Consider the following 26,521-nt stretch of genomic DNA (forward strand, 5'->3'; position numbering starts at 1 on the left):
TGTTATATACCTTCTTAGAATGTGTTATACCTGGCTCTACCTTGATGTACATGCTGACTTCTTAGTCACAATTTTGTTACCAAGCGTACTCTCTGTTATGCTAAGTAACAGTATAATACAGTGTTGCTGAGAAATTCATTCCAAAAACTTGAAATTCTGAGAAGACGAAATAAATTATCATAAGTTAATGATACTGTAATAACCTTTTTTGTGCTCTCCAGAAATTCTAAACCTAAAAGGTATGTCAAATATACAAAACTACATTTATCAGTAGGTGCTTCTGTTGAAATATATGTAAATAATATACCTCAGCCAAGGATACCAACGTTTAGGGAGTTATGTTTTAACAGGACATAAACGCTTCATACATAATGTTCCAGGAGTATGCTTTTAGGATACTAGCTTAATATGCTACTTAGAAAACCTCTGGTTGAGCTTCTGACTTCTGCATTGTTTATAGAATTGTCTTACATATTTCTTCAGTATTGTAGAAGAATTATCTTATATAAGTCTGGGTCAATAAGGTGCAGAGTATTGTTCCTTGTGTGCATATGAATGTTTTTTAAAGCATTAGTGTCCAGGAAGAAATTTATCTGAAAGATGGAAGTTTACTAGGCTCTAGATAAAATTGATTATTTTACCTTCTTCACTTTTTTCCTAGCAACATTAAACTTTAGCAAAAGTCCTATTGAAAAGTGTAGGTTGAAACCAATTGAACTGAACTCCAGAATTAAGATAATTTTAACAAGAACAATTTAAGAATTAAAACAAGTTCTAGTTAAATGCCTAGACTTTAAATTGACTTAAAAATTTCTAGAAGTCTTCAGTAAGATGTTTTAGGCTATTTTTCCTAGTGGTTAGGAGCAAATACACAGGACATAGTGTTTAGTGCCCTGTAACCTGTGGCTAACAGAGGCTAATAACAAACCTCAGGGAAGGGCTGGATGGTTCATTTTTGTAGCTCTTTCCATCCTGGAATCTAAGTGGTTTGCAAACACTGCTCTACTGAGCATAAACTCAATGAAGTGTAGTCATTTGTGAGGTAGCACACAACGACTATTGTGCATCAGTGCCCCACACAGACAAGCCTGCTTGTTAACCACCAAGAACATGACTTGGAGCCGGCATGACAGCTAGAGGCAGATTATATCTAAAAGCTCGACTCTCAAGGCCTTTACTATGATTTTTTATTGAATATTTGCCAAATACAGCTATATTTATAGTCTTCTTGCACTAACGTTTCTTTAAAATGTTTTTATTTGTAATTTTAACAATTAAATTATATTATTTCTGCCTTCCTTTACCTGCCTTCAGCTATTTCTATTCCTCCTTCCCTTGGGTCCTCTTAAATTGATGGTCTCTTTTTATTTAATTATTATTCTTATGTATCTATAAATGCATAAATATATAAATACAACTTGCTGAGTCCATTTGTACTAGTATTTTTCTATATTGTAAATGTACTATGTTATAGCCGTTGCATAGTATCTAGTATCTATGATTTAATTAATTTCTCTGTATAATTAAGAAATGAAGTAAATTATTCCTCCTGCAGGTTAGATGAAAAAAAAAAACCAATCAATGAACTCTTTTTTTTTTTCTTTTTTATAATTAGCTTTATGGCTAAAGATGGTTGTGAGCTACCATGCAGGTTCAGGGAATTGAACCAGGTCTCCTGAAAGAGAAACAAGTGCTCTTAATCTCTGAGCCATCTCTCCAGCCCTGAACCTTTAATTTTTGAGATTATGATGTATTTAATATTTTTTAATTAAGACTAAGATTACTATAGTCTAATTTAAATAAAATTATAATAAATGCAGTCACTAGGAAAATTATTGAGAATATGAAATTTATAGTTAAAATTAAGGTGTCATTTGCCAGTTTTAATGAAATTATAATAAAAATGAGAACTTATTAATTGGGCATGAAGTATGGCCATCACTGCATGTGGCTTACAAACAGCAATCAGTTATTTACCTTGAGAATGCTGTGTAGTTGTTGTAATGACTAATGTTTATGAAATACGTGAAACATGCAGACAGAGTACATTACCTTGCGTTTATGTACAAGAGTCTTGAATGTTACAAAGAAAAGGGTTGTGTCTTCTTGAAACAGAAATGGAAGGTCTAGTATTGAAAGAGGGATTCCTTAAGGTTGAAGTATGCTTTTCAAAGGTCATTTGAAAAGGTTTGGGAAGGAGAGGACAACTGGAGGCTGAGTTAGGGAGGGAAACAGAAGGGCAACATGGCATAAAGAAAGGGGAAAGATGATGGCCTGGAGGTGATGGAAGTGTCTGGGACAAGAGAAATGCTAATGACTTAAATGCCCACAGCATTGCAAAGGTAATTAGATTCCACAGTTGCCAGGCTTGTCCTGGGACTAGAGTTGCAGTTAAATGCCCTTCACATCTGAGAAAGTTGTATTTGTTTGTTATGGTTTTTGGAGGGAGTCAGAAGAGCTCTGGCTTGATTGATAGAGAGACTCAGCTTTGAGGGACTTTGAGGGGCTGACTACCCAAGGAGGCTTCCAGGGGCTGAGGCTGGTAGTAGAGGTCCTGGGAGCAAAAGTTTGGTAATGAATGTCAGATGTTTGGTTCATTTTACCTATGTTGCCAAATTCATAGCCATAACGTTGATTATATATCCATTTGATGTCTGTGATGTCAGCACTGATGACTTTTAATTCAGTCTGATACTGCTCACTCTGCCTTTTCCCTGTAATTGATTTTTTTAAAGAAATCTTTTTTGTATTCTTTTCTCTTTTCAACTTTTATTAATTTGTGCTTTACTTTTTATTTCTATTCATTTTTGCTTGCTTTACCTGAAATTGTCTTTATTTTGGTTTCCTATCATAGGAACTTAGATTATTGGTTCTTTTTCTTTTCTAATAATTATAGTCAACCCAAACCACTGTATTAGTTTCTTTTCTGTTGCTGTGATAAACCATCGGGACCAAGGCAAGTTCTACAAGAGTTTATTTTGGATTATGGTTCCAGAGGGCTGTCAATCACAGTGGGTCATTGCAGCAGGTGACAGGCATAGTTATAAGCATAGGAATCTGAGAAATCATATCTTTAGCTGCAGATACAAAGTATTCTCATTAGAGAGGTGGTGATTCCTTGGTCTAGTCCCTAAGAGGAGGCTTTTGACTGTTGATGTGTTGGTGTTCTCTTAAAAAAGAATGGGTAGGAGAAAGATTATTGGGATTCTGAACTGAGATTCCAGCAGCTCCCTCCTACACCTGTCTGCCATGGGTGTGAAATTCTGACATAATTGAACTTGGCCTCTTGGTCTTGCAAGGTACTGGAGTATGTAGTATGTAGGTTACCCGATGGGCCACTCCATCTAGGCCCATCATCATCTAGGCTGGAGGGAGACCTTCTGGGAATATGGCTGTTTCAGGGCTACCAGTGCTCCTATAAGTAATACCTCACCAGCTCTGTAAGCCCTATAAACTGATGAATTCTTTAAATTGGGTTTCGGTGGAATGCACTTTATTTTGTCTTTGGTGCCCTATACTGCTGAGTGGATCCTTTTGTACATCCCTCAGGGAAAGAGTTCCTGTAGTAAATGCCTAATAATTTTCTACTGAATTACGGACAAAGTGAGTGAATAACAAGAATTTAGGAAGACTGGCCTTTGATATGAAGTTTTATGTTGCTTTGGCCCTGGATGTGTTATACCTTTTACTTACAGCTCTAGGTGCCAGGGATATCAGTTCCTCTAGTGTCCATTTCATCTAACCTGTGCTTTTTAGATTCAGAGAACTCTTTTCAGTAGAACTGTGTGCTTGTAGTTGCTCTTATCCTGGAGCTCTGCTGACACTGTGCTAGAGTATGGAAGAAGGGGAAGGTTGTGTATTTTAATGAGGAATGTCAGTCTTTCAGTGAGCTTCAGTTCAATGAGAGGCTGGCTAGAGGAATCGGAAGTTGGAAACTTTCTTTTACCCAAGGGATATAATGCTATGAACAGTATTGCAACGGTTACTTTCTCCTTGGCAGAACCAGGAGTGGACCTTTTTTGGCTCTGCAAGTAAATCCTGTGAAAGTGTGGTGTGGTCTGAAGACTGGGCTGCTCAGAGTTCCTCGTACTTGGGTCAGTCCACAGTACACTCACTGCAGGTTGTCAGCATCACTGTAGATAATCCTACAGCACCACCCCAGGATCTGCTGATCCCGGGAAGTAGGTCTTGTCTGTGACTGTCTTAACTTCCTGGGCTTTCCTTGGTGATCTCAGTTCTCTGACGAGCCTTGAAACAAACCCGGTCTTTATGTCTTAAGGATAGAGATGATGACCACAGTTCTTTCTATGTCAGAAACCAAAGCTCCTACTTTCTTTTGTATTTTATTGTTTTGGTTGTTTTTTTTTTATATCAGCTTTTCAGATATTTCTGTCACTGAAAGTCAAATCCAGTAATAATTATGATGGTAAGAACAAAGATAAAGTAGTTGTTTTGATGTTTAACTGTGTCGAGAATGTTTGGGTTAGAGGATAGCTAGGTTTGTGAATGAAGTTTATTTTTTTTTCTTTTCTCTTTCTTTCTTTTTTTTTTTTTTTCGGAGCTGGGGACCGAACCCAGGGCCTTGCGCTTGCTAGGCAAGCGCTCTACCACTGAGCTAAATCCCCAACCCCGAAGTTTCTTTTTTTATGAGTTAAAAAAATTCAAAAGAATCTTTTGATTTAGAGATATGGGAACACATTGGTCTAGAGTAGGGATTGGCAGACCTTCCTATAAAGAGGTAGAGTAAATATTTCAGAGAAGCCTCGCAGCTATTATTTCTTTTGTAGTGAATCAGGTCTGTATTTGTAATGCTAAAGCAGCCACTTATAATTCTTAAGTAAAACTACATTAAATAGAAGTTTATGAAGTATACATGGACTGGAACATTCATTGGAGATCCACATGCCTATACCTTCTGTATCCTAGGCTTAAAGGCATGCACCACTGTGCCAGCTATCAGTACATGGTGACAGTGTGTTCTATCTGCATGTGTTTTGTCTAACTCCACTATTGTTCTACTTTGAATAAAGATTTTCATGTATTCATCAAAAGGTTCCACAATCTCAAGGATTGTTATCATATATTGGTCTTTATTTAATGAGTATTAAGCACCTCAAAGTTACCATGAGAATGTGATTGACATTGGATAATAAAAATCATGTACACTGGAGCTAGAGAGATGACTTAGCAATTAAGAGCATTGGATATTCTTCCAGAAGACCTGGCTTTAATTCCCAGCGCCCACATAGTAGCTCACTACTGTGTAACTTCTGTTCCAGGGATATGACATCCTCATGCAGACATACATACATCAGTGTACATAAAAATAAAAATAAATGACTAAAAAGTGCTAATTTCACATTATCTGTATAGTGTGTGTTCTTAGTCTTCTGATCATATAAGTGTATTAAACATTTTTAAAGTGAGACCACAAAGAATAAATAAAGGTGTGTCTAGACCTGGAATCTAAGGGTAGAACTTTCAGCAAACAATAAATATCATCACCCCCAACAGGGGGAGGTAGAGTCAGTAAATTGGGAGTGGCTATCTCTAGCGTTCAGCTTCGTACCTATATTCTTCAAGAAATTGAAATTGTACTTCTTACTTTAGATAACTCTATTTTGGTCAATGATCAAAAAGGTTTTTGTGACTGGGTCTTGCTCTGTAGTTTAGACTGTTCTAGAATCACTATATAGTAGAGGCTAGACTCAACAATCCTTCTGCCTTAGCTTCTTTAGTTCTGGAAGTAGGACTGTGAGACAACACATCTGACTTTTTAAAAATTACAGAATAATTAAATTGAAAAGGATCTTGGAGACTACAGGAATTTTATGATTCAGTTTTTTCAATGTGTATGGGTATTTTGTCTGCATGTTTTATCTGTGTGTTACATGTTTGTGATTCCCCCATAGACCAGAATAGAATGTTAGATCCTCTGAAACTGGACTTATAGACTGATGACAGCTGTCATATAGGTGCTGGGAACTGAACCAGGTCCTCTGGAAGAAAAGTGCTCTTAACCTTTGAACCATCTCTCTACTCCCTAGAAATCTACTTTTAAAGACAAGAAATAGGTGACTTAAGAGGGCCAGTGTGGCTTAATAAAAGCTCAGTACTGGAAGAGCATATTAACAGCCAGTTTGTTATTTTAGAAACTCAACTCTTAATTTTTGGCAGTTTTTGTGAGTGAGTTGAATACACTCATGATTAAATTTTTCATATAAACTCAAAAATGTTGCTAGAAATGCTATGTGGTCAAAATGAATTATTTACTCATTGCTATAATTTCTGTTGTCTGGACTCCCAAGGTTGTTCACATTTATAGTTTATGTGTTGGGTAGAAATGCTATGTAGTGTTCCAGTAGTGTCTATAATTAATAATGTCACATTGATAGCAACCACAGTAGAACTCCACCCTTATTACCAACTTATTACTTGCTGTGACTACTGTATTGTATGCCAACCTGTTTATATATCTAGTTACTCTGGAAGACTTCCTTGAACTTTAGCATTCACCTCCCTAGCAGTCAGCATAATGCATGGGATAGCATCTGTAGACAAACATAGTCATTTAGTCCTTGGCCACAGTCCTCGTTTCATCAGTTGTCTATCTGGGTCATCTTGGAGATAATGCCAATCTCTGTAGGAGGTGTGAGGATTGGTGTAAAAGATCTCAGTCTGTGTTTGATACTTAGCAGATGCAAACTAGTTATATTATTATAACATAAGAAGTAGACATAAATACCACAAGTGACTTCTCCTGTAAGCAGAGATGTGTAGTAAGTGTTTGACCACAAACTGGATGAGAATCAAGAATGTAGTTCTGTTATTTTTGTGTATGTATATACTTCTAATTCTTCCTTCATAATATAATGGGATAAATTAAAAAAGGAATGTGATATATAAGAGGCAGGAAGCAACCCCTCTCTTATATTTAGCTTTTCTTGGACTCTTATTATAGTATCATGTCCAGTTTTACATTGCTCATTTTAAAGAGGATGTCAGAAAACTCTGTGTAGTGTGTCCTGGGAAGACTCAATAGCCATGATTAAAGGGACAGAAAATAGGCCCTTTGAGGCAGCCTTAAGGAACAGAGTTTATTTACTCTGGAAAGCAGACTGGTAAGGAGTTACTTAACTGTCTTCAAGTATATGAAGGGTTATTATAAGGAGGATACTTTCCAGTTGTTCTCTAAATGCACAGAGGACTAAAAGAGGAAATCCACAATTCATTTAAAGAAAATTGTGTTAAACACTGAAATTGCCTATCAAGGGACATCATGGAATCTTCATTTTTGAAGACATTTGAAATTGCCTCAGCAGCAGATGTTTGACTTCGTGCAAGTGAGAGGCAGTATGCAGTCCTTGTGCTTTGCTGTGATAGAATTTTCTTATCCTGAATTCATTAAGAATTTTTTAGGTTCTTATTGGGAAATTAAAGTTTTGAAAAATTATACCTTAGCTTGCATTGCGTCTTTGTTTGAGAATTTATTGTAAACAGGATTATTTGTTACTGTTTCTACTTATAACTCATTTAAGTTGAAATCAATTTATATATAAAAGCAACTGCTTTTTACAATATACCTGATATATCTGAAACTCTGAAGAGTATTATTAATATTATTTCAAAAGTATGTTATAAATATTCTATAATTCTTTTGCGACAGGGAATCCTCTTGGTATATGATATTACAAACTACCAAAGCTTTGAGAATTTGGAAGATTGGTATTCTGTGGTGAAGACAGTAAGCGAAGAGTCAGAAACTCAGCCCCTGGTTGCTTTAGTAGGCAATAAAAGTAAGTCGTTACTACTTATTTCTGTGTAGTAAGTTCTCTTGCTTCTGTGGACTGGATGTTTGTGTTTCCCACCGACTGATATTGAGACGGAGTTTCCAATATGATGGTAAGTAGAGGGATAGCTTTCACCAAGTGACTGGGTCTTGAGAGCAGAGCCCTCATGAATGGGATTAGTGGCTCTTACAAGAAGAAAAGGACGGGATTCTTTTCCTTAGAAAGAAGAAGGAAGATGGCCATCAAACCAGGAAGAGAGTTCACATCAATATTTGCTGTCATCTTGATGTTGAACTTAGCAGACCCTGGAACTAAAAGAAATAAAGTCTGCCCATTGGTCTTTGGTAGTTGATTATGGTGGTCCTTGTGAGACCTTGCAAAGGCATTTGCCTTCCTTTTTCTTCCTTTTAAAGACAGGATTTCTTTCTTTGTGTAGTCCTGGCTGTCCTGTAACTTCACCCTGTAGACCCTGCTAGCCTCAAACTCACAGTGATCTGCCTGCTTCTGCCTCCCAAGTGTCTGGATGGCATTTGCCTGTATTGTTGACCATTTTATTCCTAAAATATACTCGTTATCTGGAAACAGCTTTTTTGGAGTTTAAGTAGAAAAATTTTAAAAATATGAATAACCAGTCAACATTTTTTCCATAAGTAGCATCTAATCTTTGAACTTTGTAGTATATGATATGGCTCACATTGCACTCTAATAATAACTTCCAACCATGTGAACAGTCATTACAGGGAGATTAAGACCTGCTGTTCAGTAATTTTTTCGAGGCTTGCTCTGTCATAATTGTTCTGTGGCTTTTGGCTGCTTTTTAAGTTCAAGACTGATAGTGTATCTTCTGGCTTCCTGCGATCCTCAGGAAACAACATGGACTGTTAAGAATGGCAACCCAGCTCTAGATTTCATGACACCATACTGTAGCTTCAGCTTTGTTCTTGGGGCTTTGTTACATCTTCCTTTATGGCTATTCTATAGAAGGAATAATGCTTGGGTAGAAATTTCTTATTCCTGAAATTCTGAAATTTTTAGAGTTTATTTCTGAAATGCAGATAATGTGTGTGTGTGTGTGTGTGTGTGTGTGTGTGTGTGTGCGTGTGTGTGTGTGTGTGTGTGTGGTGAGTATATTGTGTTAGGGAGAAATACTTGGTAAAAAGTATGGATAAGTAATTTTTTGAGATCAGTTTCTTTCTTTTTTTTTTTTTTCTTTTTCTTTTTTTTTTTTTTTGGAGCTGGGGACCGAACCCAGGCCTTGTGCTTGCTAGGCAAGCGCTCTACCACTGAGCTAAATCCCCAACCCCGAGATCAGTTTCTTGAACTAGAAATCATAAAACTGAACCAGGGACTCAACTACTATTTGGTTCATTGACCTGTAGTACCTTGGAAAAGAAAATATTAATAAGAGATTTTTAGATGCAGGAGGTATTATGGTATAATCTGATATTCTCCAATTTACTTGAGGTCAGAGAAAGAGAAAATGAACTTAAATTATACCATGGAGGATTTAGTTGGGAACTGTTTTCTTGAGTGCAAAAGTTAAGTCAATGCCTGTTTATACCACCAAGAGAATTAATGTCTCTAAATGGCTGAAACATGCAATACATTTTTCTCTGTAATTATTTAGGGAATAATATTTCCTAAAGGGTGACCTAGATTTCTGCATCGTATATTCTGTTTTATATACCAAGACGAGGATTTAATAAACCTAATCCCTAATTTAAAACCATTACAAAACAGGTGTGAAGTCATTTCTCTGCAGAGTTAAAAATAATACTGTCAGCTGTCTAGAAAAAGTATTATATGTCGCAAAGTGGCATGGCCTTTGGTAGAAATTGTAGTGTTTTTTCTTTAGTTTTAACTAAAAATTGCACATCTGTTTTATAAGTAATTCTTTTGGAGTGGATTATGATTTGTAGTTCATTGAAATCTCCCTTCCAAATAATAGGTTTTGGTCACTTTGGGTTCTATTTCTGTGTGCAGCTTTTCATTTTAGATGATAATTTCTTGGTCAGTTGTCATGTTACCAAAGCATTAACTTATATTCTACTTATACTTTTGTTGGAGGTTTCCCATCACTGTATTGGAAGCTGTAGAGGAGAGTGGGATTGCGATTTGTTTTCGTTTCTTTCAGGATATAATCTAACCATCATCTGGGATAATGGCATAGTGTATATAATTATATGCAGTCTGCTGTGTGCTTAGGTTATCCTGTAACACATCCACTGTTGATTGATACTAACAACTTGATGAAATACTAGTTATGCCAAGGTATTAAAAATAAGACTTTATGTAAGTTATTTAAATATTTTTTAGAAAATTAGTAGATTATTGTATTTGAGGTTTACTGTTATAAAATTCATACTTTTCATTTTTGAGTTAGTGATCATCCTTTTCTTAAAACACTATGTATTTATAATAGTCCCCTTCAAAATGACACATAGAATATAGTCACAAAGACTGTTGCATATATGACACAGGTTATAGGTGAATGTTTCCTGACTTATTTACTGTATAATCTTTCATTGGCCTAATTTCATGTGATTATAGAGTGAAGGATTATTCTACAGTTAAGCCTATTAGGTCTTTAACTTTGAGTCTTCTGAATATTTTACAATTGTGTTTCTAAATTGATGTTCTGTTAGTTAATATAATAATGTGTATTCATTTTCTATTTGGAAATACAACTATTTAAAAGTAGCAAAGTATACAAAAGACAACACATTATCAAAGCAAGAGAAAATGGATTTAAGAGTGGAAATTGGTTTGTTATACTGTTGTTTAAACATGGTTACCTTTGGCTGAAATGTGTTTCTATTTTTATTTCATTTATTGTTTTCATTCAAAGATTTTTTCATACAATACATTCTGATTATGGTTTCTCCTCTCTTATCCCCTCCTAGTTGTTTTCCATCCAGATCCACAGCCCTTCTGTCTTTCCTTAGAAAACAAGCAGGCACCTAAGGAATAATAATAACATAGCGCACATCCTTCACACACACAGGGATCCCATATAAACACAGAACCATAGTGTATACACAAAGGCCTGTAAGGTTATTGACTTCACTTTGGGTTTGCTGGCTACTGCTGGGCATGGAACCCACCATTAAGAGTGCCTTGTTTCCCCACTGAGACTCCGTTGGAGAAAACTAATTTTTCATTGAAAGAGACTATCAATTGTAGCTATCTTTTTGGTTAAGGGTGTGGCATGTGTCCACATCTCTCAGTTTTGGGATACCATCTGGCCATAGACCTGTGCAAGTCCTGGGCATGCTGCCACAGTCTCTGATGTTCATATGTCCACGTTATACATCAGTTGTACTGTTTTAGAAGGCCTTGATTTTTTTTGATGTCTTCTGTCCCCTCCATCTCTTACACTTTTTTCTGTTGTCTCTTCTGTGGGTTCCCTGAGCCCTGAGGGTCCCCCCACCCAGAACAGACAGCATACCTAAATACACCCTGTTTAGGCCTTAATGCTTCAAGGTCTTTCACTCTACACATTGTCTGGCTGTGGATCTCTGTATTTCTTCCCATCTGTTGTAGGAGGAAGCTTCTCTGATGATGGTTAAGCAAAGCACTGACCAATGAGTATAGCAGAATGTAGGAGTCATTTTATTGGTATGTAATTTTGGTACAGCAATAGTATTTGGTTTTACTCTAGGTCCCTGGGCTATTTAGTTTCCAGTTCTTGATCACTCAAGCAGTGTTGGGTGTGGTTTCTATCTTGTGGAAGTAGACTTCATCTAGGGTCTCTTGGAGGAAGAGCTTTCCAGGATGGGATTTCAATTCCCGAGCTTGGGTCGAGCTCTGGGATTGGTGGGATTTCAAGTAGGCTTTTTACTCTGTAGGGTGGAGGTTGGTCACCTGCATCTGGAGGGGTTGGAGCCAGTCTTTATGACCATTGGAGTGTTCTGTGGGCAGAGCCTGATGGTTGGAAGTCCTCAGGAACAGGGACTGGCTGTCTGAGGGGCTTACAACATCCACATGTAAATGAATACATATCATATTTGTCTTTGTGGGTCTGGGTTACCTCACTTAGTGATTTTTTTCTATCTCCATCCATTTATCTCTGAATTTCATAATTTCATTTTTAATGGGTGAGTAATATTCCAGTATGTATATATGTACCACAGTATCTTTATCCATTCATCTGTTGATGGGCATAGAGGTTATTTACAATTTCTTACTATTATGAGTAGATCAGTGATGAGCATGGTTGAGCAAGTGTGTTTATAGTAGAATGAAGTATCTTTTGGTTATATGCCCAAGAGTGGTGCAGCAGGATCTTGAGATAAACTCACTGTTGTGTTCCATTTCTTACAAGTTAAAGAATATGTTGAACAAAAATACAGTTTGTAGAAATATTAACAGCTATATTTAAGTCTTAGTTAAAGTTAGTAGGAGGACATATTCATAACACGTTGTGTGCTTATCATTAGTAGAGTATGTAATTACTTGCTTTTTATTGAAAATGGAAACATTTTTAGAAAAATAGAACATTTTTAGCCTATATTCTATTCTAAAAATATGTCAGACATTAGTTAGTGATATTTGTACAACCTAAGATAGTACCTGAAATATAGAATGTAGTTTAGGATCACAGGGCTTTGGATATAGAGAGACTTACTTTACAAATACAATTTCTGTATTTAACAAAACTGTATGTCTTCACATCTTTAAGTCTTGATTCCTTACACCTGGAAATGAGAATAGTATTTTCTGTTTGATAAGTTTAAAGATTAAATGAAATAGTATGTTATATAAAATTGAATGTTTTATATATAGGAAACACTCAATTTTTATTTCAGTATTAATTATAGTTTTTTAAAAGCATGGAATATGCATAGCTTTTATCTGGATGATCACAAATTACAGCCCATTAGATCCTAAGTAGATGTCCTATGAAACTGTCATGGAGGGAATGATTTTTAGGAAATCCTTTGTCACTATCTTATTCTCCTCCTCCCTATGTGCTGGGGGAGGGCCATTTATTCAACAAATTTCCAATGATAGCTATGGCATACTAAGCTGGCCATTGGTAACTTCTCAAAAATTGAGCCAGAGGCACTGCTCAAGAAGTGGTTATTGATTTTGTTCCGATCTTTGGCCATGTTACATCTGGAAACAATTATATGCATAAAAGGCCGGGAACTGAATCCACCTGGCTTACTCCCTGTTTCTTTGCTGTTGAGAGCCGTGCCTTTCCAGCTTTGGGGACCTCTAGCTTGAAGAAGCCGTGTTGCAGAGCTTAGGAGTAGTTGATTTATTGTGTTCACTTAGGGACACTTTGGTGGGTCTGGCCATGCCTCTCTTCAGAGAGCCTCCTGACTAGTGTTCCTGCACCTTGCTGTGTTCAGTTAGGTGCCAAAGGAAAACTCATAGGCTGCTCCTACTTAAAACCTTTAATCCTTTTTCGTTGTTCTGAGTGAAATCCGGTCTCTTCCAAGTTTACAAGGTGAAGGTTTGACTCTGGCCTGCCTTGCAGATTTCATCATCTATGTTCAAGGCGTGTTCCTTGTTTCTCCACCCTCCTCTGCCTTTCTTTACATAAGCCATCCAAGTTCAGGTCTTCTGCAAGACATGCGTTTTCCTTTGGTCTTTGCTTTCCCTTAGCTCTATTTCTCACTCTCATCTTGTTCTAATAGTCATTTTAAAGTTACTGCCTTTGGCAACTCAGTCTCAAGGAGCCACCTAGGCCTCTGCTGTTATTGTGTTCAGTCATTTATGTGGTCTTGTCATCTGATACTGTTTCTTGTATGCCTTTCTACACTAAAACTAAACTTTATGAAAATTAAGATATCATTACCTGCATAATGGATAAAAGCCTATTCATGAAGATGGTTGAAACTAGAAAGAAGTGCTTGTGGCCCAAAATGTTAGTCAGGGAAATGATTTTCATTCTCTCTTTAAAAAAATTGTTTGAGAACTTCCTACATGCATACAACATGGTTTTTCTCAATACAGAAAAGGTATCATTAGATGTCCTAAGGCCAATTGTCTCCTGGATTTTACCTTAGGAAATATTGCCAGGGGGAGTTTCTTAGAAACTGCATCACAGTTATGTTATACTCAGTCATGTTTAAAACAAAATAGAGATTTCATGTAATTTCTTTGATTACATAAATATGAAAAATTTAGAATGTTTGCTGTTTCCTAATTTGATTTTTTCATGCTAGAAACCTGTACTTTGGTTTATTTCCAAGATTTTAATTTTTGTCTGCATTGAAATATAGTTTTAATTTCTCTTCAGTGTTTTAGGCAAGGTTATGACAAATTAAATGAAAAATTGGGAATGCTAACTTCTTAAAAGATTGATTTAAAACTCAGTCCATGCTTTATAATTATGTACCATCTTAATTTGTCATTTTCTCTCTTTAATCTGTTACATTTTCCTACCATCTGATCCGTCAGCTTGCTTCTTATAGCTAGCTCACATTCTGAGGTGGACAGATTGTAAACAGAGTTAACAGGGGTTACATGGGAGCTGCCCTGACCCTGATTTATAGCTTCTCGGTTAGTGGTGGTAGGGTGGTTATCAGGAACATGTATTGGGGGCAGGAATTACCATGCACCAGCATAGAGTGGATGGATGAATGATTTCTGCTCTTAAAGATATTAACCAGATCCTTTCCCAAATAAAGACTAATAACTCAGATTTTTAAACAATCTTCATGACAGATGAGGGCATAGAGAAGAGTGCATCAGGACTATTTAACAATGTTGAGTGTATATTCTTCCTAACAGTGATTGATTGTCCCTGGAGTACTATCTGCCCAGGAAGTGATGTTTTACACTGGGAAGTTGAAAGGTTACATTTTAACATACCCTATAAGTTGTGTTCTCTGTACTCAGTGGACATGTATTAGAAAAATAAGTGCATTTGAAGCTGAAAATTGCATTCATTCTCTCAATAAAATTATCACAAAGCTTTTAAAAGCCTTTTCTTGTTGTTAATAAACTGTGAGAAACGGCTGTGTAGAATTATAGAAACATGTTTACTTACACTATAAATCCTTTGAGGCTTTGAAATTCTTTTATCTGGATAGTAAATAGATGAGATTACTAAATAGTTAACATTTGATTCTTACCCTGAAGGGTTCATATCAACTCCTATAAAATTTATCAGCTACAGTATTATAGCAAGGACATTTATTTCAGAGCGCTTCAATTTATAAGCATAAACAACTCTTTTAAGGATTTGTGAAGTTCATTCTGTTTATATTTCTAAACTGAGACCTTCTGCCCCTTTCCTCATTTTTTATTACTTTGCATCTTTTTAATTTTTTTATATTTTGAATATAACAGTTCCAGAGCACTGGACCCAGGTGTTATTTTAGGTGTTATTGCTTTTTTTCTTTACATGTACAGTTTAAAGCACAGTCGGGATTATTTGCTCAGTAGAAGCTATTGCAAGAAAGTGCATGAGTCTAGATGAGAAGCAGCTCTCTATCCTGGGTCTTTACATGCGTACAGCACTCCAGGGAGTGTTGGCCTCGTTGTAGTTTACTTGGATGAGTCCTATTTCCAAATGTGCTGTGCAAACGTGCCTTCAGATTGCTGTGGGGATGAGAACATCAAATGACTACTGCTTTATAGCCATAACCAAAACCTGCTTTTTACCTGATACCTGCGTCAGTGATGGCATTTTGTTATTTTGTAGTGCTTTTAGATAACTTGCCTCAAATCATTTTGACTGGGTGGCAAATTACCTAGCTGAAGAAATTATGTGTTTAGTTTTGTTTTCTTTGTTTCGGGGAGTTGTGTAATCATTTAAAAAATATTCTGTACCTTTATGGGTGCCCATGGAAGCCCAAGAGCCCTTTGGATCCCCGGGGCCGGAATAAAAGGCAATTGTGAGCTGTCTGAAGTGGGTATTAGACTGACTGCATAGTCAGCTCCTAGTCTCTCTTTGTCTCCTTTACAGTATGCCACTGATTTAAAATTTTAGAAGAAATTATTAAATATTAGATTACTATGCTGTGTTCAGTTGATATCCCTGAGATCCTTGCTCTTTTCTGAAGGGAAACATAGGAGGGTGGATCTCGGGGGAGGAGAGGTGGAGGAGGAGGGGCTGGAAGGAGTGGAGGAAGTGAAACTAGTTCAGATGGAATGTGTTAGAGAAGCATAAAAAGTGTTAAAGATATTAAAGACATCTGTAAGGCAGATTTCTTTGCGAAAAGGTGATTTGATTTTAATGATAAAAATTAGGCCCTTTTAATAGTTTACTATAGTTTATATTTGTACTAAGTATAGGACAAATCTAATTAAAGAAACTGGGGATCAAAAAACCTTTTTTAAAAAAATTGGTGCTGTGATTTTTACTGTATTGTGTGACCTTGGGAAATTGAATTCACCACTTTGAGTCATCTTTATAGATGAAAAGAGGGGTGAAGAGGTTGAAGAGATGGCTCAGCAGTAGAGAATCTTGAAGCTTTTACAGAGGCTCTGTGTTCTCTGGCAACTGATTCCTTTCTTAAAACACAGTTGCATTTGGTTTATAGGACACCTCAGATTGTCCTCCTCCTTCCATTGGCCATTATCCAATTTCTTTGCTGATATTTCTTCATTTCCCTCAAATTTTAAAGCACATAGCAGCTAATAATCATCGGTAACTGCAGTTCCAGGATGCTGACAGCATTCTCTGAACACCGTGGACAGCAGGCACGCACCTGGTGTGTATACACACAAGCAGGCACACATTCATAGACATGAATAACTCTAGAAGAATTGAAAGAGGGATGAGAACATAGCACCACTGATATAATTCCTCAAACCCTATATAGTTGCCAGTCGTCAGAGTGTGTAATGTACATGTCTTTTGTCCTGAGATTTTAGAGGAGACCATGATTTTAACTTAGTGTTGTAGGCAAACAAACACCATTTTGCAGAGATGACTTTTTCTCTTCCTTCTTTCCCTTTGCACCCATCTCCCTATCACCTGTTCCCTAACCCCCAACTTCTGTCCTCACTCACCCTGAGTCCACACTTAAATCTGTTCTATTTTCCTCTCTCAGGAAGACACAGACCCCACCTCTCTACCCAACCACTCCTGCTCTATGGATTATAGCTGGATCATCATTTACTTAATGGCAAATATCCACTTACAAGCAAATACATACCACCGTTATCTTTCTTTCTGGGTCTGGTTTATCTCAGGATGATTTTTTTTTCTAGTTCCATTCATATGTTACAAATTTCATGATGCCATTTAAAAATAGCCAAGTAATACACCATTACATAAATTTACCATTTTCTTTATCCATTCTTCTGTTGAGGAAGCATCTAAGCTGTCTCCAGTTTCTGGCAGTTATGAGTGAAGCTGCAATGGACATGGCTGAGTGAGTGACTTCGTGGTAGGATGGAGCAGCCTTTGGGTCCATGCCCAGGAGTGGTTTGGTTGGATCTGGAGGTAGATCCACTTCCAACTTCATGAGGAATCACTATATTGATTGTTATATCAGCCATGGAAGTTTGCTTATAGAATGGAGGAGGGCTCCTCTTGCTCTGCATCCTTACAGAATGAGCTGTCCCTTCTGTCATTTTCTTAGCCATCTGACAGGTGTAATATGGAGTCTCTGAGTCGTTCTGCTTTGCACTCTCTGATGGGTAGGGATGTTGAACATTTCTTTACAACTTTCTCAGCCATTCGAGTTTCCTCTATAGACAATTCTTTGTTTAAATCTTCACTCCCTTTTAAAATTGGACTATTTATATATTTTTTGGCATCTAGTTTCTTGTTCTTTATATATTTTGGATATTAGTCGTCTTTCAGATGTGGAGATGGTTAAAAATATTTTTCCATTCTGTAGGTTGCTGTTTTGTCTGAATGACAGTGTTCTTTATCTTACAGAAGCTTTTCAGTTTCATGAGGTTCAGTTTATTAATTGTTGATCTTAATGCCTATGCAATCGGTATTCTGATCAGAAAGTCGTCTCCTGTGCCAGTACGTTCAAGGCTATTCTTCACTCCGTCTCCTATCAGGTTTGTGTGTATTTGGCTTTATGTTGAATTGAGTTTTGTGAAGGGTTATAAATATAGGTCTATTTACTTTCATTTCTATATAAATCTCCCAACTTGACCATGAAGATGCTTTCTTTTTTCCACTGTATATTTCTGGCTGTATCAAAAATCACATGTTTGTACATGTGTGTATTTATGTCTGGGTCTTCGATTTGATTCCATTTATCATGATCAACATCTCTGTTTTTTATGTCAATACTTTTTTTCTTAACTGTAGCTCTGTAGTTCAGCTTGAAATCAGGAATGATGAGATCTCCAGCAGTTCTTTTATTGTTCAGGATTGTTTTAGCTATCCTGGACTTTCTGTTTTTCCATATGATGTTGAGAATTGTCCTATTAAGATCTTCAAAGAATTGTGTTGGAATTTCAATGGGGATTTCATTGCAGATTGCTTTTGGTAGGGTGGCATTTTTTACTCTGTTAATCCTACAGATTGATGAGCATGGGAGATCTTTCCATCTTCTGATATCTTTCTTCCTTCAGATACTTGACATTCTTGTCATACATGTCTTCCACTTGCTTGGTTAAAGTACACCAAGATATTTTGTACTATTTGAGGTTATTGTGAAAGGGGTTGTTTCCCTGATTTCTTTCTCAGTCCATTTTCCATTTTATAGAGGAGGGCTAATGATTTTTTTGATTTAATTTTGTATCTAGGTACTTTGCTGAAAGTGTTTATCAGTTGTAGGGGTTCCTTGGTAGAATTTTGAGGGTCATTTATGTGTATTATCATATTATGTGCAAATAATGATACTTTAATTTTTCTCTTTCAATTCATATCTCCTGATACTCTTTAGTTATTGCTATACTATATTGAATAAATGTGGACAGTCTTGTCTTGTTCCTGATTTTAGTGGACTTGCTTTGACTTTTCATTTAATTACTGTTGGCTATAGGCTTCCTGTAAATTGCCTTTATTATGTTTAGCTATGTTGCTTGTATCCCTAATCTTTGCAGGACGTCTATCATGAAGGGGTGTTGGATTTTTTTAAAAAGTTTTTTTCTGTATTTGATCAGATGCTCATGTGTTTTTTTTCTTTCAGTTTGTTTATATAGTGGATTACCTTTATTGATTTACATATGTTGAATCATCCCTGCATCTCTGGGACGAAGCCCACTTGATCATGGTTGGATGATCCTTTTGATATATTCTTGGATTCAGTTTCCAGTATTTTATTGAATATGTTTGCATCTATGTTCATAAGGGAAATTGGATTGTAATTCACTTTCTTTGTTGGGTCTTTATGTGTTTTGGGTGTCAGGGTAACTGTGGCCTTGCTAAATGAATTGATAAGTTACCTTTGTTTCTATTTTGAAGAATACTTCAAGGAGTATTGGAATTAACTCTTCTTTGCAAGTCTGGTAGAATTCAGCACTAGAAGCATTTGTTCCTACACTCTTTTTGGTTGGCAGACTTTTTTTTTTTTTTTCCTGGAGCTGAGGACTGAACCCAGGGCCTTGTGTTTGCTAGGCAAGAGCTCTACCACTGAGCTAAATCCCCAACCTTTTCTTTCTTTCTTTCTTTCTTTCTTTCTTTTTTTTTTTTTGGTTGGCAGACTTTCAATGACTTATTTAAGTAGCCACTATAGGTCTGTTTAAATCATTTCTTTGATTTTGATTTAACTTTGATAAATGGTATATATCTAGAAACTTACACATGTCTTTTAGTTTTTCCAGTTTTGAAGTTTTTAAAGTATGTCATGAGTCTCTAAATTTTCAAGAGGTCTGTCGTTATGAACCCCTTTGTTTGAGACTTTGTTTACTTGGATGTCCTCTTTCTGCCCTTTAATTGCACCAGGCTTTGTCAATAGTACTGGTTTTCTCAAGGAACCATGTCTTTGTTTCAGTGCTTGTATTTTTTCTCCTATTTTATTGATTGCAGCCCAGAGTTTGATTATTTCTTGCCATCTAGTCCTTTGTATGTGATTTCTACTATTTGTTCCAGAACCTTTAGGTGTGCTGTTAAGTTACTAATATGAAATCTTTCCAAATTTTCTGTATAGGCACTTATTGTTGTGAACTTGTCTCTCGGAACCATCTTTATTGTCTCCCATAAGCTGTTTTGTGTGTGTGTGTGTGTGTGTGTGTGTGTGTGTGTGTGTGTGTGTGTATTTTTTTTATTCAATTCTAAAAAGTCTTTTTCTGTCTTGACTTACTATTCCTTCAGTAGTGAGATTTGAAAGATTTGCTTTGTGTCTGAGTAAGTAGTCAGTTTTGGAGAAAGTTCCATGAGATACTGAGAAGAAGGTATATTCGTTTGTGTTGGGGTAGGGGAAATGTTTTGTGAATATCTGTCAGGTCCATTTGGTTTACAGTGGCTGTTAGCTCCAGTTTAACTTTCTTTGTTTACTTTTTGTATGGATGGCCTGTCCATTGGTGAGAGTCGGGGTTTGAAGTCTCCAACAATCCACGTGTGAGGGTCAGTATGTGATTTTCTTTTACAAATCTGGATGCCCTTATACTCAGGACATAGATATTAATAGTTGAAATGATATTTTTGGTGGACTTTTTTTTTTTTTTTTGATGAGTAGGTAGTATCTTTATTTCTTTGGATTAGTTTTTAGTTTCAAGTCTATTTTGTTAGATATTAAGATATCTAACACAAGCTTGCTTTTCAGGTTCATTTGCTTAGGATACTTTTTTCTAACTGTTTACACCGAGGTAATATTTATCCTTGATGTAGAGGTCTGTTTCTTGGATGCAGCATTAGGATGGATCCATTCTGTTAGTCTATGCCTTTTTATTGGGAAATAAAGGACACATTTATGGGCAGTAACAGGCAATTCTGTTTTCAAATTTATATATTTCTTCTTTTCTTTTCTTTCTGAGCAATGAATGCTAAGGCTTGAACTCAAAGTCTGATGCATGCTAGATAAACATCCTACCATTGCATTGTTCATCTAGGCAGTGTATATATTTATTATGTAAGGATTGAAAAAACCCAAGTTAAATTTTGTTAAATATCTTTGAAAAATGTAATGATTAAAATGTTGACTATAATTAATATTTGGAAATTAGAGCCTTTTCACTTGTAGAAGATTTTTTTAATTAAAAAATTAAGTTGTAGAGGTGATGCAATTTTGATAGCTACTCTGAATTGTGAGAGCTGTTGTACTTTTGTGTGAATTTTTATCTCAAGTTTATTTTGCTATTCAGACATGTGTCTAATGAAAAAAAAGATGCTGCACAAGCCACTGCTTGAGCGTGAATGTGCTTCTGTGTTTGGTTGAGTTATAAATGTTATTTCTGGCTGTGTCCTTCATACTCAGCTCTTCTTACAACAAATGGAAAGTCCTTAATTGTACCTAAGGGAATAGTTAATCCACAGTGGACATATGGTGGACAAGAGCTGAGTCTAGTGAATGGAATGAAATTATAGATGGTGAAGATGTAAGCACCTACAAAGTCTGGCAGTTATGACAGATCACGCATTTGAGATTAGCAAGTTTTCCGTGTAGAATAATAATAGTCTTTTAGTCATATTTATGTTGTCTGTGTGTGTGTGGGTGTATAGCTTGGTTAAAAATGGTCTCTATAGTTATGTATTAATTTTGTGTATTTTGTGTTGTTATCCTTTGAGATGTGTCTCTGATTCTAACAAGAAAGGCTGATAAGCTCACATTTCTGTAAAGTGACTGCTCCTTGATGGGAAGCACTTAGCATTAACCTAGAACAGCTCTTGGGCTTTGTGGATCTGAGTATTCTATGTGGTATGGTCTCCAGTGAAAGGTTAAGTATTAATGGAAAATGGTCACAGTCTTTTTACTTAAAGGAAACATGTTACTTGTAAGTTTTCTTTTGATTTTACTTTTACAGTTACATTGAATGTCTTCATTCATTTAGTCATCCATAAAGTAAATATTGTTCCACATGCAATGGATAATAAGTCTTTTTAGGACTTCTTGTGTGGTATGTTACAGATCATTAACTGCAAGTAACCACCTGACTTGAGGGATGCCTGGAAGCATCATTACAGTGAAATAAACTTTTCTTTAGGTATCACTGTAGCACATTGATTTATAGCAATGTCTCAAACTGCTACTATGTGCATATTCTCATTACTATTTAGAGAAGAGTAGAGAATGAGAGTCTACTGTTATAAACAATATGCTATTGACAATGGAAAAATGTAAATATAATTGTAGTCTCATTTTGTTTAACAATTAAGGAAGTAAGTATGTCCTATGAGCTGATGTTGTAAAATGTGTTCAGTTTTTTTTGTTGTGTTAAGAACATGCTCTAAAATCTCCATAATTTGAAACGCATTTAAATTAAGCATCATAGAAAAGAAATAGGAAGATTTGTGTAATTATTTAGTAAAGCCAATGCATAAGTACTACTTCTGTAAGTATATATATTTGGTTTACAATTTAAATTTTTTTTAAGACTTAAAAATATAGTTATATTATGTTTTCCTTCCCTTTCTTCTTTACAGTCCTTCCCATGTATGGTCTCCGAAATTCAGGGCCTTTATTGTTAAGTTAAAATATATATTATATTTAATGTATATTCATAAATATATTAATATAACATGCTCAGTCTCCATAATGTGCTTGTAAGCATATAATTTCAGGGATGACCACTTGGCTATTCAATACAGATGATTTTTAAGGAATATGTCATGAAACCTGCTCTTAGGATACTTAAAATCTTATACAAGTAAGTCTTTTAATGTTAGGGAAATACTTTCCCAGGAAAACTTTCAATCTATAAAAGAAAGACAACATTTAATTTATTTGTATTGTATCACTGGGAAGAAGAAAAATCTGAAAAAGTTAAGGGGAAAATTTAAGGTTTAAGAGAATAGTAGAGCTCAGAACTAGATTTTTGTAAACTTTCCTGATGTTGCAATCCTTTAATACAGTTACTCATGTTGTGGTGACCCCAACCATAAACTTGTTTTGTTGTTACTTCATAATGGTAATTTTGCTACTATTATAAATCATAATGTCTGATATGCAACCCCAAAGGGGACTTAACCCACAGGCTAAGAATCACTGCTCTAAACCTTTATCCCCATCACCTCTCAAGTGCTAGAATTACAACCATATAGTATCATTCCTAGTTTTATCATTTCTTTTAATTAATGATTTTAGTGATAAAGAAATGGACTTCATGACACTTCATACATAAATATTTCTATATTTTGTTTTTACTTATCCCATTGGCTAGTTAGTGCTTAGGAAAAAAGTGAGGAAAGACTCTTGAGGCCCTTGAAGGAAGCTTGACTCTGTCATCCCCTTGCCTTTTGGGGACTACGGCAGTTTCTGTTGTTTGAGACAGTAGTTTGTGTTGCTTTAATAAGACAGTCCTAGAAGCCAGTGGTCTTCAGCTGAGAGTAAGAATGCTTTGCAATCTCATGTGGATATTTTCACATTGTATTTTCTAATGGGCAGGCTTTCATTGTTGAGAATAGGGTTATCCCCAGCTCCCCTTTCGAGACTATCTCCTGGTGCAGTCATTGTCTTCAAACACATTTCTTTCTGTTCCCATCCTTATCAGTGCTGAAATTACTGGTGCATACCACGCATACCTAGCACTTAGGTCCTTTTCTAATACACAGAGCACATCTTAGAGATTTCTGACTTTATGCTTGGGATTTGGTTCTGATTTTCTTATCTTTAACATCATCCAAAAATGATTTTTTTTCAGATAGGATTTATTTATGCATTTAAATAGTTATTTATTTATGTATATCCATTGTATATAGTGCTGCACTTCATGAAGGGAGTTTCTTTCAAGTGTGTCATATATTTTATCTATATTGACTCCCATAACCTTTCCTTCCTTCGTTTTTCATCTTCCTTTCTTCTGGCCTTCCCTTAGCTATTCTGTTATCTCATGAGCATACGTGTGCATATATGATCACACATACACAGTCTGTGATCTACCAATGAGAGCAACATGTTGTATTTATCTTTCTTACTCTGGCTTATTTAGTAAAATCCTGATAACATTTTCATATTATTGGCCTATAATATATATATGAGTTAAGTTTAAAATCCTTGTTCTTGCCTTCTTTTGGATTTATTTTAATTTTATGTTCATTGATTGATATTTTACCTCTCTCTGTGTAAGGATGTCAAAGTTCCCAGGAAGTGGAGTTAGAGACAATTGCAAGCTTCCATATGGTGCTGGGAATTGAACCTGGGTCCTGTGGAAGAGCAACCTGTGCTCTTCACTGCTGAGCCCAGTCCCCTATTGTTGCCTTTTAGATGGGCTTTCATTTCATTAATTAGTATCATTGGTTTCATTTTTTCACAAAGTTTTCTGACTTAATTTGTAGTTTGTTTTGTCTTCCTTTATCTTCTGTAGATGAACTAACTTTTGTTTTTTTTTAAAATTACTCCTCCTGGATACTTGGAAGTTTTTCTTTTAAAGTATATTTCCTATTGTCTAATTGCAGGCAGCCTAATTTTATGCTTATAATACATTTTAACAAAGAGTACTCTTAAAGTTTAACAATATTTAAAATTATTAAATTTTTAAATTTAAAATTTATTTCAGAATTTCATCAGCAGCATAAACTGAATCTGCAGCCCTCTACCCCAAACAGAAGTAGTTTTATACTTTTGCTGTTTTTTTGACATGGTTTCATGTTAGGCTTTTACTCTGGTTTATAATATACTTTGTTTCATGGTCACATATCACTAGCTTGCCTGCCTGCCTGCCTGCCTTCCTTCCTTCCTTCCTTCCTTCCTTCCTTCCTTCCTTCCTTCCTTCCTTCCTTCCTTCCTTCCTTTTTTTCTTTCTTTTTTTTCTTTTGAGACAGGGTCACTCTATGTAGTCCTTTTGTACTAGAATTCACTATGTAGACCAGGCTAGCCTCAAACTCACAGAGTCTTCCTGTGTAGTGTATATAAACACATGCAAGTGTACACACATACATATAAAAATAATACATGTTTTTAAAAAAGGCAAATGGATGAAAGAAGAAAATATCATCCTGAGTGAGGTAACACAGTCACAAAAGAACACATATAGTATCCACTCATTGATAAGTGGATATAAGCCCAAAAGCTTGAAATACCTAAGGAAAAAAAAAATCACAGATCATATGAAACTCAAGAAGAAGGAAGCCCAAAATGTGTATGCTTCAATCCTTCTTAGAAGGGAGTACAAAATACTCGCAGGAGGAAATACAGGGACAAAGAGTGGAGCAGGGACTAAAGAAAAAGTCATCCAGAGACTGGCCCACCAGGTGATCCGTTCCATATGCAGCCACCAAACCCAGTCACTATTGCTGATGCCAAGAAGTACTTGCTGACAGGAGCCAGATGTGGGTGTCTCCTGAGAGGTTCTGCCAGAGCCCTACTGATGCAGATGACGATGCTTGCAGCTAACCATTGGACTAAGCATGGGGACCCCAATGGAGGAGTTAGAGAAAAGACTGAAGGAGCTAAAGGGGTTTGTTCTCCATAGGGAGAACAATAATACCAACCAACCAGACCCCACCAGAGCTCTCAGGGACTAAACCACCAATCAATGAGTACACATGGAGGGACCCATGGTTCTAGCCGCATATGTAGCAGAGATGGCATTGTCCAGCATCAATAGGAGGAGAAGCCCTTTGCCCTGGTTCTGTGAAGGCTCGTTTCCTCATTGTAGGGGAATTCCAGGGCATTGAGGTGAGAGTGGATGGGTGGTGTGGGAGTGGATGGGTGGAAGTGGAAGCATCCTCATAGAAGTCGGGGGGGGGAAGAGGTTATGGGAGAGGGGAGAAAGGGGACAACCTTTGAAATGTAAATACATAAAATATCCACGAAAAATAAAAATTAAAAAAAAAAGAAGATGAAAAACAGTGATACTAGCTTTTACTATTCCTTCCATATTTTTGCTGTCATAGAGTTTGGAAGATTAAAAAATATTTTATAGTGTTGAAACTTAGTATGTTTAGATTAGAACAGTGAATATATTATTGGTACATATATGTCCCTTAGTCTTTAAAACTTTTGTTATTATTAACTCAGAAAAAAATAATCTTTTCCTCCTCCTTCTCAGCTTCTATTAGGTAAATATTTGAGCTGCTTCATGTATTTTCAACATCTCTTAAATAATTTTTCATGGTAATTAGCTCCTTAGATTTTTATCTTTTTCTTCAGGATTGATATAATTTGTCAATCCATTTTATTTTTTAGTCTCTTATTCTGGAAAATATTTGAAAATTACGTTTCAAATTTCTAAGAATTTCCTTCAGTATTCTTATCTATCCTTGCTTTATTTTATTTCTCGATGCAGTGATTAGGATAGAACCCTGGGCCTTGTGTATGCTAGATAAGGGCTTCGCCAGTGAGGCACTTCCCTAGTCTGCTGCTTTCTTTTACAATTCCCATACTGACATTTATATTATATATAATTACATAATGTATACATACATGCTTTCTATTATATAAGTGTATGCAGCTCAATCAATCATAAATTGACATCTAAAGTTTTTAAGTTTGAATACCTGTTTCAGTGACATATGAATCTTCATTGTAGTTGGATACAGTGAGTTATTTATATCAGATATGATGTGGTTTTGTTTTTTAATTTTGATATGTTACAGACAGTTGCATATAGTCATCTGCTATCTCTGTGAATCAAGTTTCTTCAAAATGTTCCTTTTCTTTTGACACATTAATATACAAAAGGCAACATAATAATTAATAAAAAAATTCTAAATTCAGTGGGTTGTACTTACTAATATTTCAGTTAAAAATACTACTAAA

At 35.9% G+C, this 26,521-nt stretch overlaps 1 protein-coding gene across 3 annotated transcripts in view; it reads left to right on the forward strand.

Moving 5' to 3' along the window:
- The window catches only part of Rab28 (RAB28, member RAS oncogene family), an 80,633-nt gene that overhangs the window by 12,963 nt on the left and 41,149 nt on the right, over window positions 1-26,521 (forward strand). For all 3 annotated transcript variants that reach the window (XM_032917156.1, XM_032917155.1, XM_032917158.1), the window contains exon 4: window positions 7,667-7,796. In XM_032917156.1, the coding sequence (XP_032773047.1) occupies window positions 7,667-7,796 (130 nt within the window). The remainder of the gene's footprint in view (window positions 1-7,666; window positions 7,797-26,521) is intronic.

This window comes from Rattus rattus, chromosome 11 (genome assembly GCF_011064425.1).
Source record: "Rattus rattus isolate New Zealand chromosome 11, Rrattus_CSIRO_v1, whole genome shotgun sequence".
Taxonomy (NCBI): Eukaryota; Metazoa; Chordata; class Mammalia; order Rodentia; family Muridae; genus Rattus; species Rattus rattus.